This window comes from Salarias fasciatus, chromosome 14, assembly GCF_902148845.1.
Source record: "Salarias fasciatus chromosome 14, fSalaFa1.1, whole genome shotgun sequence".
Taxonomy (NCBI): domain Eukaryota; kingdom Metazoa; phylum Chordata; class Actinopteri; order Blenniiformes; family Blenniidae; genus Salarias; species Salarias fasciatus.
Window position 1 is genome coordinate 9,464,872 of NC_043758.1, and position 14,305 is coordinate 9,479,176.

Sequence of the window (14,305 nt, forward strand, 5' to 3'; positions counted from 1 at the left end):
TTAAAAACGTCACATTTATGACTAGAACCATATTCAGCCAGCTGTTTTCCTTGAATGCATTTTTTTGGGGGCAAACCTTTTGGAGTGATGAGGCTGCAGTATTTATTTTTCCTGAAAATACAGAGTTCTGTGCCATGTTTTCCTGCAGTGACAAAGTGAGGCATCATGGGACTGAAGCCTGCGCTGCTGGAACAACAGTGTAAGCTACTTTTCCGGGCTGTGGATCTCGGGTCAGTGGTTCTCCCAGGAGATCCTCTCAGCACAGCAGCATGAGTTCATTATTTCCAGCTGGCACAATACAACCCGAGTTTCCACGCCGAGACGCGGGGCAACATGCCTGTCCTCCTGACCCCGAGGTTTGTTGTCATTACAGAGAGGAAATCAAACCTGTGTCAGTTTTTAAAACACACCAAATCTGAATCGATTCTCTAGAGGAACAAACAGGGCCGACATGAAGGTCCCGAACAGGCAAGAGATAAAGACTGGATGTCTTTCTAGAATTTGACTGATCCTCCAGGAAGCTCCATCCAGATGTTTCTGATCAGCTGTGAGGGCGAGCTACCCCTGCAGGGCTTTAATGGACTCAGAGAAGCAACAAAAACAAAGAGGTTCTTTAAATACATTTTATTCTGTTACTTGTTGAAGCAAATAAAATGCCAGGATATCTGGGAACAAGTCACATGTGTGTTGTAGAAATATAAAAAGTGCAAAACCACACTGTTCCTTCTTATAAAAACAGTCTTAAATAGGTGAAGAGTATCCCACAATACATAAGACACAGTCTGACCCAGCGAGGCTCACAGACGCTTCTTAAACAGCACCGAGTGAAGGGACTGAAGCCAGCTAACATCAAATTAGTAAAAATACAGTACACAGTTACAGAAAGAGATGGGGTCACTTGGCGACAGCGCTCATGAACCATTGGTCAGTAAAGCCTTTTCTTTTTAAAAAGCAGCTCAAGTAAATAAAGAACAACAGGACATTGTGCCTCACGTAAACACACAGGCGCTCCCGTTAAAGTATTAATCTGCACTACACTCAGTAACAGTGAATAAATGCACAAGCAAATGATTGTTCTTGTTTCGTGTTCACGCATTCCTGATAACAGTGAAGCTATGAGTCAAAGCCAGGCGCACCAATAGCCAGCTTACTAAACATCTGAAGCTCTCCATCTCTTAATTCCAGACATCAAACACTCGAGCACGACGCAGTTGCTCAAACCTGTGCAATGTGCAGCCACATGCGGCCCTTTGGTTTTCAGGTCACTGAGGAACAATGGATCTAATAAAAGTCTGCACACATTATGTGCACAACACAGTGACCTTGCTTTCATTTTGAAGGACGTCATTCTTTTTAACAATGTAGGCAGTCTGTGCGTGTGTGCCAGCGAGCCGAGCTGACAACCCACTGAAGTGTCAGCTCATAGTTAGATGTTCACATTTTAGCAAAGACTTGACATAATCTGGATCAGTGTCCTCTTGCTGAAGACAAAGGTCAGTTCGGAGCGGACGAATAGCGGTGTTCAAGGATTACAATCAGCATCGCCAGACAAATCACAGCATCTAACCTGTAAGAGGTCGACTTATATTGATCATAAGTGAGTTCAGTTTATGCACAGTCTGAGATTTTCCTCAGGTAAAGTGAATTATCCATCCTTGGAGAATCACTGTGATGGAGGTTTTACTCTGTGTGTGATGCTGGTTTCTCTGAGCTTAAGGTTGTTTTCAACTGTTTTCAGTGAGCTAAATAAAAATTGCAGGTAAAAATGAACTTCAGCGACTTCAGTCTGCAGAGTTGCTGAGAGCAGGTGGGAATTGGCCGGAGCCGAGCTGAACCGAGTCGGCGAGCTCCGTGCAGCTGCGTGAGACGGGTCACCTTGTTTCAGGATTAACTATGAAAGGTCACGGAGTCACACTGGCACTGACAGGTCGGACAGTCTTTCACACAACAGTACAACCGTCTGTCCACACAGCACGATACTCACACACACACTCACTCACACACACACACACACAGCCACACATAGCAACAGAGACACAGATTTTGTAGTCCAAGTAGGCAGGTGCAATACAAAGTTAAAGCTGATTAACACATGAATGTCTAAAGGCACTATCATTAACATACGTCACATCAGAACGTGTACAAAATTCAGGGTCGGTGGGTTCCCATAAAAACACTGAAGTCAAGTATGTAAAAAAAAACCAATATCTTTACAGGCGGTCCTACGGAGCTTTGATTGCATATGAAATGTACATTCTCGATCATGCAGTAGCACCATGGTTCCTTGAGGTCACTGGATCTCGGGAGATCCTCTACTTCCTCCTCCCACAGTATTTGCCATGGCATCCTGCAACGCCACCTGCAGCAAAGCACAGCATCACAGGGACACTTCAGTCTCAGCTCAGCATCGCATCGTCACAGATTGAAATGTTCAAATGCTTTTTAGTTCCTTTCGAAGGTTGCGAGCTGCTCAGCTTTGAAGGTTCGCTCTCAACAGGGTTTTGCTTCTTGTGAGCTCAAAGTGAACTTTCTCAGAGGTGTGCTTCATGTCCTTTACCTCGGTAGACGCCTCCTCCTCCCGCTCCGCCTCCTGCCCCACCGAGGAAGCCCTGCAGTGGACCGTACTTCGCTGCTTTGGCTGCAAAACAAAAGTTCAGTCAGGAGCTGAGGTTGATTTCTGGCACAGTGATCAGCCTCAGAGACGAGCTGCTCCTCCTGCCTTAAAGCAGGATCAGAGACATTTAACTTGTAATAAAAGAGGATTTAGCTGGAAATTGGAACCTGATCTGTAGAAATGTGTCACTACTTTATTTTTTTTCCTGACATGAATGTCCTCTGTTCACACTGATATTAAACAGCATTTCTGTTCTCGAAACATGCAATAATACTTTCAAAGTTCACCTCCTATTTTTTGCAATAAACCCCATACCTTTTAAAAAACAAACATTATTTGGCATACCCATATAAAGAGCAAGACAATTTATTTCCCTTCACCAGAAAGTCCCTCTGGTGGAAACATTTTGTAACGACTTGTCTTGCTGAGATTTATGATTCAACGCTGCCAGACGTCCAGCAGCCTCCCAGAGAGGCTGTAAAAATCTGAAAACGGGAGGTCGATAATGTAACCAAACACAGGTGCTAGGAATAAAATTACAGCTGCCATTACTGGTGTTATTTTCAGCCCTAGAAAGTCTCACAAAATCTCTCTGGAGCTGGATCCTAAAAGTAGACGTGCTTAAAAAGAAAACAAAGAAATCCAGAATTTACAACACACAGTGTTTATGGTCATGGTAGATGGTATATATTTAATGAATTTCACTCAAAATCACTTACTCCTTGTTCCATTATATATTAACCTGCCCTTTGTGATCAGATTCCACCCTCCAGCTCAATGATGTGATATTTTGCAGTGTGGGTACTAAAGTCAAAAGCTCGCCCGCCCCGGCCTGAATCATGGCCACCTCGTGATGTGAGGATGCTGGTACCTTGTTGAGGAGTCAGTGGGGCTGGTACATATCCACCTGCAGCATCAATGACAAAAAGAGAAAGAAACAGGAGAGGAAATTGGTGCTTGCATAGTATAGCTGAGATGAGAGCACTTTGAAAGGGTCACATAGTGAAGTGAGCGCCTCTCAGCCAGGATGTGGTCAGAATGAGGCTGTTGACAGTGGAGTAAATCACATGGGAGGCACTTAACTCTGGAGATGAGTGTATTTCAGCAGATCAGAATTCATTGAGATAATGTCTGGATTCTCCCTTCATTAAAAAACATTTGAAAAAATCATTTCATTTGAAGATTTAATTATTGTCAGTCTAAAATTGCCTTTATGTAGTTTCGTGTGGAGAGATGAAGAAAGGTCGATCTCCCATGTTTACTGTTACTTTTGCAACAACACATCATCAGTAGGGTAAAAAAAAAACTAACCTGTCTCACGACTCTCAAGCTGAATGACATCTTTAAAAAATATTCAAAACTGAAAAACCCTTAAATGCTTCATTTTTGAAAATCAGGTGACTCAATAATTAGGAACTATACGTGCATTGGTGAATAGTTTTAATCAGAGACTTGAAGAGAGAGTTACTGGAGCTGAATTGAAGAATGCATTGTGTCTCTACTATATATTCACTGCTGAAATGATCCAAATAAGCGGAACGGTGAAGAAGTGAAGTTGAGTCTTGTTGACGGCGGACGCCATAAAGAGGTGGAGAGATCAAGATCTTCATCGTGTATTCAAAACGCGGCACCACAGCACCATAGGATTATTGGTAACACTTTACTTGAAGCCCCCCTGCATAACACATTATAAGTACATTCATAAAGCATTATAATGCCATTATAACATGTGTAGCTGTAGTTATAAACATTCATAGATGATCACAATGCCAGGACCAAACCCTAACCCTAACCCTAACCCTAACCCTAACCCTAACCTTAATCCTATGCTGTATACTGCTGTATAGTGAGTTATAAAGCATTGTGATCATGTATTAGTGTTTATAACTACTTATAATGTGTTATAAAGAGGGGCTTCAAGTAAAGTGTTACCGGATTATTTTACAAACACATTGTTTTTTCATCCTCTGGTGAAGAAAAAGCTGGAGTAGGTGAAGCATTCAGTTCTCCTCTCTCTCCTTCTTTTAGAGCTCTAAAGTTGGAGTAACAGATCAGTCTGTCTGCTGTCCTTCCTCTCTGCTGTTACCTGACTGCTGGCATTTCTGCTTTAATCCGCCTCCTGATCCGAACAAAACAAGGACAAAAAGTTAAAGAATCGTCTATTAAATAAATCCCCCTCCAGGTGGAGGCAGGCCGGGACACAGGTACTGAATTTAGTTGGGGAGACTGAACCAGATGAATCTGATATGCAGAAACAACGAGACAGAACTGAAATATTTTCAACAGAAAAGAACAAAACAAGCAAGTAAGTCGAGATACTTTCTAGGATTTACCACACACACACACACACACACACACACACACACACACACACACACACACACACACACACACACACACACACACACACACACACACACAGAGTCTTCGTTCTCTGCCTCTAACTGCAGAAGATGAATGTCTCCATTAACTCATTTGTTAAGTTGCCTTCGCTGATTTATGGCACAACTAACGCACCACAGGAGTCACCTGCAGCTAACTACCAGGCCCGGAATCTTCATGAGACTCGGATCTGGTGACTGTGGAGGCGGTTTGAGGCCAGTGAAGTGTTTTTCATGACCATTTAACCACTTTGAGCTTTTAGTTTCACTACACTGTGGCCAGAAAGGGTCATTTCGAAGTGCAGCAGGTCCTCCTGATCACGTCTTTGTTATCAGCTGTGTTGAATTGCTGCCTTTTGTGACAATGTGGTGAGTGATTAGTTTAGGACATCCTAGTCAATCTCCTTGTCATCATGCTCTGTACGTGTGCACATTTGAAGCCGGGGTCGTACCTGGGTAGTACTGCTGAGGGTATCCGCCTCTGTATCCAGGAGCCACACCTGCGAGATCCAAAAATATTTAACAAACAACCACAGACTCATTGAAAAGAAAAGAGCAAGACTTGGATCAAGGAATAAAATAATTGCGCTCATCAAGGCTTAAATGTAAAGTAGATTTAAAAAAAAAAAAAGTAATGTATGAGAAATGTACATGCTGAGAAAGCTTGACCTCATTTTCCTATTTTTTCTTAATTTGTTAAGCCTCTTGTGCTGCGCAGTGAAAGTTATCATGCCATCTGTAGCAGTGTGGCACACAGAAGGACTTGTTTCTGGGTAAAGGATTTGGGTCATGAGAGTTTACGGACAGCTTGTACAGTAGCTGTGGGGAAGTGAGAGGAGACGGCTCAGTCTGCTGCTGCTGTGTGATTACACTCATCCATCACTACCGGGAGAGGGCAAACGCAAAAATGCGTCAACCGGAGTACAAAATGTTGTAGTCGTCACCTTGCTGGTATCCTCCTCCTCCACCTCCTCCTGTGCCTCCAAGATTGCCGTAGCCTGTCAGATTGAAAGGTTAATCAAACACTGATGAGAATGTACTTCTTCTTGTGATATACAGTGAGTTTGACCTGTCTGTGTACGATTTCTCTTTCTATGGCTACGTCCTCCTCGTCTCCCCTTCCCTCACGTTTCTCAGATGGAATCAGCTCAAGTCACAGGAACAAAGTGTGACCGCTTTGTGATCTGGCACCAAATATCTGGCGCAAACGCATAACATTCCATATTCATGAAGGAGAATGCAGTGAATGGATAATAAGTGGGTTTTTGTCGTTGTTCAGGTGTATTACTCCATCAGCAGATCAGTTTACAAACGTGTGCATGCAATATCACATCTGCTCCCATTTTTATAAGCCTGAATTAAGCTTCATAAAGCATCATACAGCCTATTTGTATTTCTGTCTTTGGTTAGTTAAGCTTCTCAAAGCTGTGCTGCGACTCCTGTATCCCCCCTTCTTTTTCTTGTAAGTATAATAAGGTCACCGTACAGTAACAACCTCATCCAATTTTCTCTGAGCAGAGTTTTTGATATTTCAGGGCTGGGCTCTCTGGGGGACGAGTTATCTCCAGACAATCACGCTGTGATGTTCTGCGCAGCACTACAAGCGGTAATCAGCCTCCAGTGGGAAATGATGACTTGCTCCATTTATAGACTACTAACGGTCGGTGATTCACTTGCTTTCCTTGGAGCTGGTTGTTACAGAAGTTTTGGCTTAATCACCAAATCGCATGCTGCCACTGTTTAGGTAAACATTCACTTCAATGACTGGAACTGATGGACTCAATTCTTGAAACTTGGGAAGGAATTACAACAAATCAGCTTTTAAAGTTGAAAACAAAAATGTGTAAATGAAGGAAACTGTGATCTTAGAGATGATCTACCTGGTTTGGGCGGTTTTCCTCCAGCGCCAGCACCTCCCAGCCCGGCTGCAGGATACACACCTGCCACGAAAAGGAGAACACACAGGTGGTGATGAAGCCTCCCGCTGTCGCCTGCAGCTGCCCTGCACTAGACTCCAAGTCAGCTAAGAATAGAGGACAAATTCATAGAATGCATCCACACCACTTCCTCATGCCTGATTCAAAAACTTATCAGCAAGTCCTACAATTTCCTGCAGCGGAAGAGCAGAATGATGGCATCTCCCAGCAAACTGTCAAAGACCAGGAAGCTTTAGCTTCAGTTGTTGTGGTCTTTTTCTTTTTTTTTTCCACACCCAGGGGGGTCGTGTGTACATTAGAACATGTGTATGTGTATTCATGAGTTGAGCCTCCTCTCCTCTCAGACATACCCTGTCCGTATGGAACGTATCCCCCTGAATCATGACGACAAAGAAAAGTAGCGTTATTTTCTAGTCGGGTGAATCATCATCAAGTACTGGATAATTCCAAAAAACTGCTTCTAATAGGGAATAAATACAAAGTTAACAATGAAATAAAACATTCTTAATCTTTAAAAGAGGAATGAGTTGTGGTTATTTTCCCACTGATCTCAGCTAACAGGTCCTGACCTTGATAACCTCCCGCTGCCAGAGGGATTCCGACTCCGCCTGCTCCTGCTCCGCTCACAACTGTAAACAAACACAATAATGTGTGAACGTGCACATCCGACAAATAACATCCTCAAAACAGTTGTAATCTTCGTCTGTTTCCTCCGTGAACACACCTGGAGGTTTGAGAGGCTTCGCTCCGGGCAGCGTTGCAGCTCCAGGCCCGGTACCCGTCCCGCCACCATAAGGTACTAAAACACAGGAAGAGGTTCCTGTCAGTCGAACCCCAGATTTACTGATAATGTTAATAAGGAAGTACTGAGGCACTTACCTCCATATCCTCCACCGTAGGGATATCCTCCTGCGCCCGGACCGACTCCTACTCCGATGGAAGAGAAGTGTCAGAAGACTAAAGGTCTTTGCTGTTTCATCAATCTTTAATCCAGGTAAAATCTACCATAACTCAATGACAGGACTATTTATTCCTTCACACAGAACTCAGATCATGCAGAAGGCATGGTGAAGAACATATATATATATCATTATTTGATGTAAAAAGATTTGACGTGATAAATGAGTGTAACATTGGTTTTTATAGGGCTCTTTCGCTTTCATACAAAATAACATAATGTTCTGATATTAGAAGATTTTAGCTGAGATGCATCTTTTTTTACACTATTAGGAAAGTGCAGAGTAGCACAAATACCTTAAAACCGCAAACCTGCAGGTGCACAAAATTGATGAGCGCTCAGTCAGTTGCAGAGATAATTGGGTAGAGAAAGGCCTGATGCAGCAAAGGCTGCTGTTTTTATCGATTCACGTTGAGTCATTAGGCGTCCAGACAGAACGTGCATGTTAAGATAAATAGGATTTCCATGGGAGGAAGGAGATCTACACCAGTGAATGGGATCATAAAAACTCTGCTGATGGTATTATTAGGATGTCTTGATTTTAAAATGCATGAATCGACAGATTCAAGATGCTGACTGTGCACGTATGTTTGAATATTTTCACCTGTGTCTTTCCAACCTCGTGAAGGCCTTTTGATCTATTGTTACAATGGCATTTAGACTCATCTGGCTTATGAAGAAAATATGAACATAAAGGAACTTTAAATTCACAGACAAAAGTTTAATTTGGTTTAATCTAAGATGAAGTGATACTGGGATCTTACAGAGGAAGTTCAGTCATAATATGAGGTTAAACCATAAACTATCTTCCCAGTATTTGGTAAGAAAAAAATGTTTGTGTCGGTTTTAAAATGCTTTAGTGTGTCTGTCTGTCAGTCTGTAATCAGTCTGCAAATAAATTCACTTAACTAACAGCTCTCTCTATCAGTCAAACCTAACTGAACTCCAGTCAATGACACTAACCAGCAAACTCAAACCACATGAAATGTTCTGAGATTAGTAAGAGTGACCACGAGGTGTTGCAACCTGCTATCTATGAACTCACAAGTAAAACATAAAACCATGAGAAAATAAAAAGATTCCATGTTTACCTGGTATGACAGGTTTAGGTGCTTTGACCCCGGTGCCGACCCCAGTGCCGACCCCAGTGCCGACCCCTGTAAACACATCCATTTCCTTTAATCACCGTGGTGACTGTCAAACGACCTCTGCTGTTGTGTTTGTCTTTGTCGCCACCATGTGGCCAGAAGCATGTACTGCAAGATTTCATTGAAAATATTTGGAGAGAGGTTGAAACGTTACCTTAAAACAAAAAAAAAAAAAAAAAAAAAAGGAATTCAGATTTATCATATAACTTGCTGGTGCTTTAAAATTATGTTTAAACACATTTTTAAACAAATAGAATTAAATGTCCTGCTTCTTTAATGAGTGAAAACCGTGGTAAAATGAAGCCATGATGACACCCCAGATTGAGTTCCTCCTCTTAATTTATATAATCTGTGACCCTCAAATATCACTTCAGTAACAGTTTACTACTATCTCGATGAGGTAATAAAATCCAAAACTCAATGTTTAGTGTAACTGTAGAAACAACACAAACACATTTCTCACCACCAGAGGGAACTGCAACTCCTGCTCCTCCTTTATTAACATGTGAAAAAAAGAGAAAAATTTGAGTCTAAATAGAAATTATTCAGCAATATTATTTGATATATCTCAGTATAAGAGAATTTGGACTCATTTACCAACACTTGTACCGGCTGTGAAAGGAGAAAAAGCAACAAGTTAAATAATGTGAGCACTTAAATAAATAATAATACTTTAATAAATTTGTATTTGCACTTCTTACCACTTGGTTGAACAATTCCACTTGAAACTGTTAAGAAATGGTCAAAGAAGTTAAAACAGTTTAAAACATATAATAGATTTTAATTAATTGAACTCATTTAACTTTTGTTTGAACTCACCGCCTGTTTGCAGAAAACCGCCACAAGAGAACAAAGAGCAAAAAGAAAAGATTAAGAAAGTAAGTTAGACATTTGTAGGCATATTTCTGTATCAATGAAATTACAAATCAATATCAGTGCAATGGAATAATGGGAACAATAAGGAACAAAATGTGAGACACCTCCATCTACGTCACATCAGCTGATTGAGACTTCCCACACAGAGTAAAGTGAACAAAGTATCATCTTGATACAATCACTGCGACAAAATTAAAATAACTTCCTCTCCAGACATTGTGAGAATTATGGCAAATTCTATAAACAGCACCCACTTTCTCAAAAACAAACGAGCTTTGATAATGATGACAGTTACCCAGCAAGCATAGCAAGCTGTTAGTGAAGGAGAAACACTGCAACACTGCTATGAAGAAGAGAAAACTGCTGGAAGTGCTGTTCCAGCACAACAGGAAGCTGAAGCAGGGGGTCGATGGGAAAATGCTCTTGGACTCAAATGAGAGAGAACAAACTGAAAACCTTATTCAGGTGACTACTGTTCATTAGCCAGTGCTTGCTGTAGACTAATTTCAGGAGTTGAACGGTCTTCTGTCTGGACTTGATTTTTATTTTAAAATATGCTTCTTGAGTTTAAATATTTTTAGTTTTACTATATTTAGCATATTGGGCTGAATTTAGGAACGTTATGATTCTAAGTTGTCCCTTTATCTTCCTTTTTTCAAGGCTGATATTTAGAAGACATTTTCAAGACCAAATCCTGTTCTCATAATAACATCATCTAAATTTATCGTCAGTCGAAGAGCAAACCAAAATATTTGACGTGCAGCTTCTTAAAACCTTGAGACGACGTGTTAACAGTATAGAGCAGCTGTAGCAGGATGGTCCTCCCCTGGTGTTCAACGCCGCTCTCTATGGGTCACATCAGCATCTTCCTGGATGCTCATGTGCTGAACCTTCTAAAACCTGTTTGTTTTTTTATTCAGCCCAACACAGTATTTAGAGTTTTAACACAGTATTTAGGGTTTTAACACAGTATTTAGGGTTTTAACGAAAAAAAAAAAAAAAAAAAAAAATGGAAAAAAAAAATAAAAACTTTTACATCTTCATTCCCATGCTGTCTTTTAAAACCAACATTCAACTCAACAACCAGTAAAACTACAAACATGAGATATAATTCACTCCACTGGTTGAAAGCTTTATGTCTTACTGGCATGTGGGGCATCTGTGGGCTTGCCAATTGCGGCACTAGCTGAGGGGCCTGCCAAGAAGACAACAGGTTCCAGTCACGCATCGGCTTTTCAACAGGTGCAGAGTGAGAGAGACCAGAGGAGACAGAAGCTGGACCTTGACACTGCACTGCCACAGCTGGGAGGCTGTAAGCTGGAGATGGTGAATGGCTGGCAGCAACAGCAATACAAACAACATGTGTGAAGAAAATGTAACAGGCTTAAGCATCCACCCCAAGTAGCATGTCATGGACAAATAAAGGTGAAAAAATAGTTCAGGTTAGCTGCCTGTGTGTTAATATTATGATTGCTGTGTTGAAGTTACAATGATGACATAATGTAGTTTTTTTACCATTTAACTCTCACATTACCTTAAACTGTTGTGCTGCTCTCTCAGTTATGACAGGTAAACAGTAAAATTGTTTTCTATAAACTGTGTAATCCTGATCTACAAACATACATTTATGCGTTTCTGTAAAAACATTAAAGAGTTTTGATATTTCTCAGTACCTGGTTGAGGTGTTCCACTGAGATCTTTTGCTAGAAAGAAAAACAAAGCGCAATAAAAGAAAATAATTAGTGCACAACTTACAAAAAACAAACGGTACAATCCCATAAATGACGTGAAGCCACAGAAACCCCACCTGGGACTGCAGAACCATTGGGAACGCCGCTGACGCCAGTGTCTGGGGTCACTCCAGAGAGGTCTCCTGTAACACCAGAGGCTGTCAGATTCAGAACGCTGCTGTTGTGAGCAGCTGAATTACAATACAGAGAGAATGTTTCAATCACATCATAAAATGTAATGTTAATGTTGTGCTTGTCACAGGCCTCAGGAGTCTTTGTATATAAGCTGCAACACTTTTAGAAGCACTTGGTTACAGTAATAACACTGTAATACCATCTCATTAGCTTTCTGTAGAAACATTACATAAAACAACATGCCAGCACAGAATTCTCACTACCTTACCTGTTAAGTTTATGTCATTTGGACTCCAGTTCCTATCAGACTTTAAGACCTAAGATGCGCATGCATCTACAGAGAGCATGAGAAAGCTTTGGAAATGGTGTGAAAGAAACTGTGGGAGAAGCAAGTATGGAGCTATTCCAGCTGGTATAAATAGCTAAAAGCTGGCTCTGACAGTCCTGCTGGCATGATGTAAATACTTTGGACAAAGAGATGGATTAATAGGGACCATTGGGGATTGCTGGACACACTGCGAAAGTATTGTGTTTAACTGAAGTCTGCAGCAGTTTCCGTCTCCAAGTAATGCGTATAATGCCTGTTAACTTAAGACGTGCTCTGTATTGGTGTTTTCTGTATTATTTTCTTTTGTCTGTTTTGATTTTCATTGTTGTTGTTGAATAGTATCATTTTTTTATATATTTGCTGGCTAAACACAAATTGTCTCGTGGGAATCCTGGATAAGCTGAGAAACAACAGAAAATGAAAAGGAACAAAACAAGAAGGTGATTTCAGGTACTTAGAAAAAAACTATTTTCATCAGAAAAAAAAAAGGTGCTTGTGTTTCTTACCATATTTGGGTGGTTTCACACCAGTCCCTTCAGCTCCACCTCCAGGCACACCCCCTGCTACACCTGGAGGTACACCTCCAGGCACACCACTGGGAAGTCCTCCAGGTCCTGTTCCTACTCCGCCTAGACCTACACCTACACCCAGTCAAGGAAAAATATGCAATCTGCATCTGATAACTTCAGATAAATGTGTACTATTTGTGAAAATCAGTCTCAAAAAACAACACAAATGAACAGTGGCCACAAGAAAATGAACTCTAATCAAACATTTGGGTGAGATAAAATATGTGACATTCATATTTATCAATGTTGTGCATATTTATATCATTTCTAGCAGCTTTGGCAGCAGTGGAATATTGTCCACCTCCAGGTATTACCCCTGGAACTCCTCCGAATACTCCTGCTCCTAAACCTGCACCAGTGCCCCATCATGGAAACCCAGATTTGTATCTTACAACATATAACAATGTGAACTATCTTATGTGTCAAGAAAAATGGTGGCCTTTCTTTCACAATAAGTTTAAAAATGAATCATCATTTGCATGACTTTGTGTATGTGTGCTCATTTTACTGACCGTATTTAGCAGCCTTGGCAGCAGCAGAGTATTGTCCACCTCCTACTCCGACTCCCCCCGTCCCTCCTAGCCCTCCAGTTCCTAATCCTGTTCCAGCTCCTCCCTGGACTCCTATTTGACAGAGAAATGGAGGAATCTGTATGAGCACATTAATATTAATACACTTAATATGTAAATTAATGTGCAATCTGGAGGCCTAACCTTCTCATTAGAGGACATTGAACTCTGAGAAAATGTCAGGATCTTGTTCAGCAGGCAGCAGGCAGTCCCAGTTTCCCTGGGTCCTGCTGATTCCTGGGGACTGCCACTCTGCCTGCCTATATAAACCTCCCCCTGCCACCTGCTCCTTGCTGGATCGTTACCCATCCAGACTCCCTTGCTGCTGCAGAGGATTCGGCTGCTCTGCCAAGCAGAGAGGAGGTTTTTATCACGTCTAGCCTTGTCTTGCCATTTCTTGCCTTGCATCGCGACGCCACAACCTTGCCACGACCTTGTCACGCCACGACCTCGCCTCGCCTCGAGCCAACCTGTGACGCTGCTGCCAGGCTGCAGCCCTCGTGGTTTTCCTGCACCAAATAAACCTGTTCAACCTTTAATTCTGCTTCTGCCTCTCTGCGTTTGGGTATAACTGCACACCGACCATGACAGAACGATCCAGCCAAAACCCAGACCCAGCAGAGAGGCGCCCATGGAACGCTTGGAAGCAGTGGAGGGTTACCCGCATCAGCTGGGACAGCAGATGACTGAGTGCATGTCCATGGTGAGCCAATTAGTGGAAGCAAAATCAGCCCAGGGAGCATCCGCTCCGCCATTGGACCCCTCACCCTCGGTAGCCTCTGGAGCGGCCTTTGGCCAGCAATGCATCATCTCCATCTCCACTCCGTCGAGGCATGAAGGAGAGGTTGGCAGGGCAAGTGGGTTTTTGCTTCAATGCAGGATAGTTTTTGAAAGGGCTCCGGAGGAGTTCCCCATCGATATAGATAGATTTATTATTTAACCAATCTCCTAGACTCACGGGCGCTAGTCTGGGCTCAAGCGGTTATTGAAAGTGCTGCATTTGCTGATTATTCCTTTACCCGTTTCTCCTCCGAGTTCAAGAGGGCCTTCGATCATATGG

At 42.0% G+C, this 14,305-nt stretch overlaps 1 protein-coding gene across 1 annotated transcript in view; it reads right to left on the reverse strand.

Annotated features, from left to right (window-relative positions):
* Window positions 1–628: 628 nt before the first annotated feature.
* LOC115400712 (elastin-like) overlaps window positions 629–14,305 on the reverse strand; it is a 54,581-nt gene continuing 40,904 nt past the window's right edge. The window contains exons 32-50 of the mRNA XM_030108722.1: window positions 13,189–13,299; window positions 12,614–12,748; window positions 11,722–11,787; window positions 11,588–11,617; window positions 9,858–9,860; window positions 9,740–9,766; window positions 9,636–9,650; window positions 9,502–9,531; window positions 8,982–9,047; window positions 7,812–7,859; window positions 7,657–7,731; window positions 7,502–7,561; window positions 7,283–7,306; window positions 6,876–6,935; window positions 5,940–5,993; window positions 5,448–5,495; window positions 3,486–3,521; window positions 2,558–2,638; window positions 629–2,359 (exon numbers count right to left, since the gene is read on the reverse strand). Of these exons, the coding sequence (XP_029964582.1) occupies window positions 2,313–2,359; window positions 2,558–2,638; window positions 3,486–3,521; window positions 5,448–5,495; window positions 5,940–5,993; window positions 6,876–6,935; window positions 7,283–7,306; window positions 7,502–7,561; window positions 7,657–7,731; window positions 7,812–7,859; window positions 8,982–9,047; window positions 9,502–9,531; window positions 9,636–9,650; window positions 9,740–9,766; window positions 9,858–9,860; window positions 11,588–11,617; window positions 11,722–11,787; window positions 12,614–12,748; window positions 13,189–13,299 (1,016 nt within the window). The 3' untranslated portion in view covers window positions 629–2,312. The remainder of the gene's footprint in view (window positions 2,360–2,557; window positions 2,639–3,485; window positions 3,522–5,447; window positions 5,496–5,939; window positions 5,994–6,875; window positions 6,936–7,282; window positions 7,307–7,501; window positions 7,562–7,656; window positions 7,732–7,811; window positions 7,860–8,981; window positions 9,048–9,501; window positions 9,532–9,635; window positions 9,651–9,739; window positions 9,767–9,857; window positions 9,861–11,587; window positions 11,618–11,721; window positions 11,788–12,613; window positions 12,749–13,188; window positions 13,300–14,305) is intronic.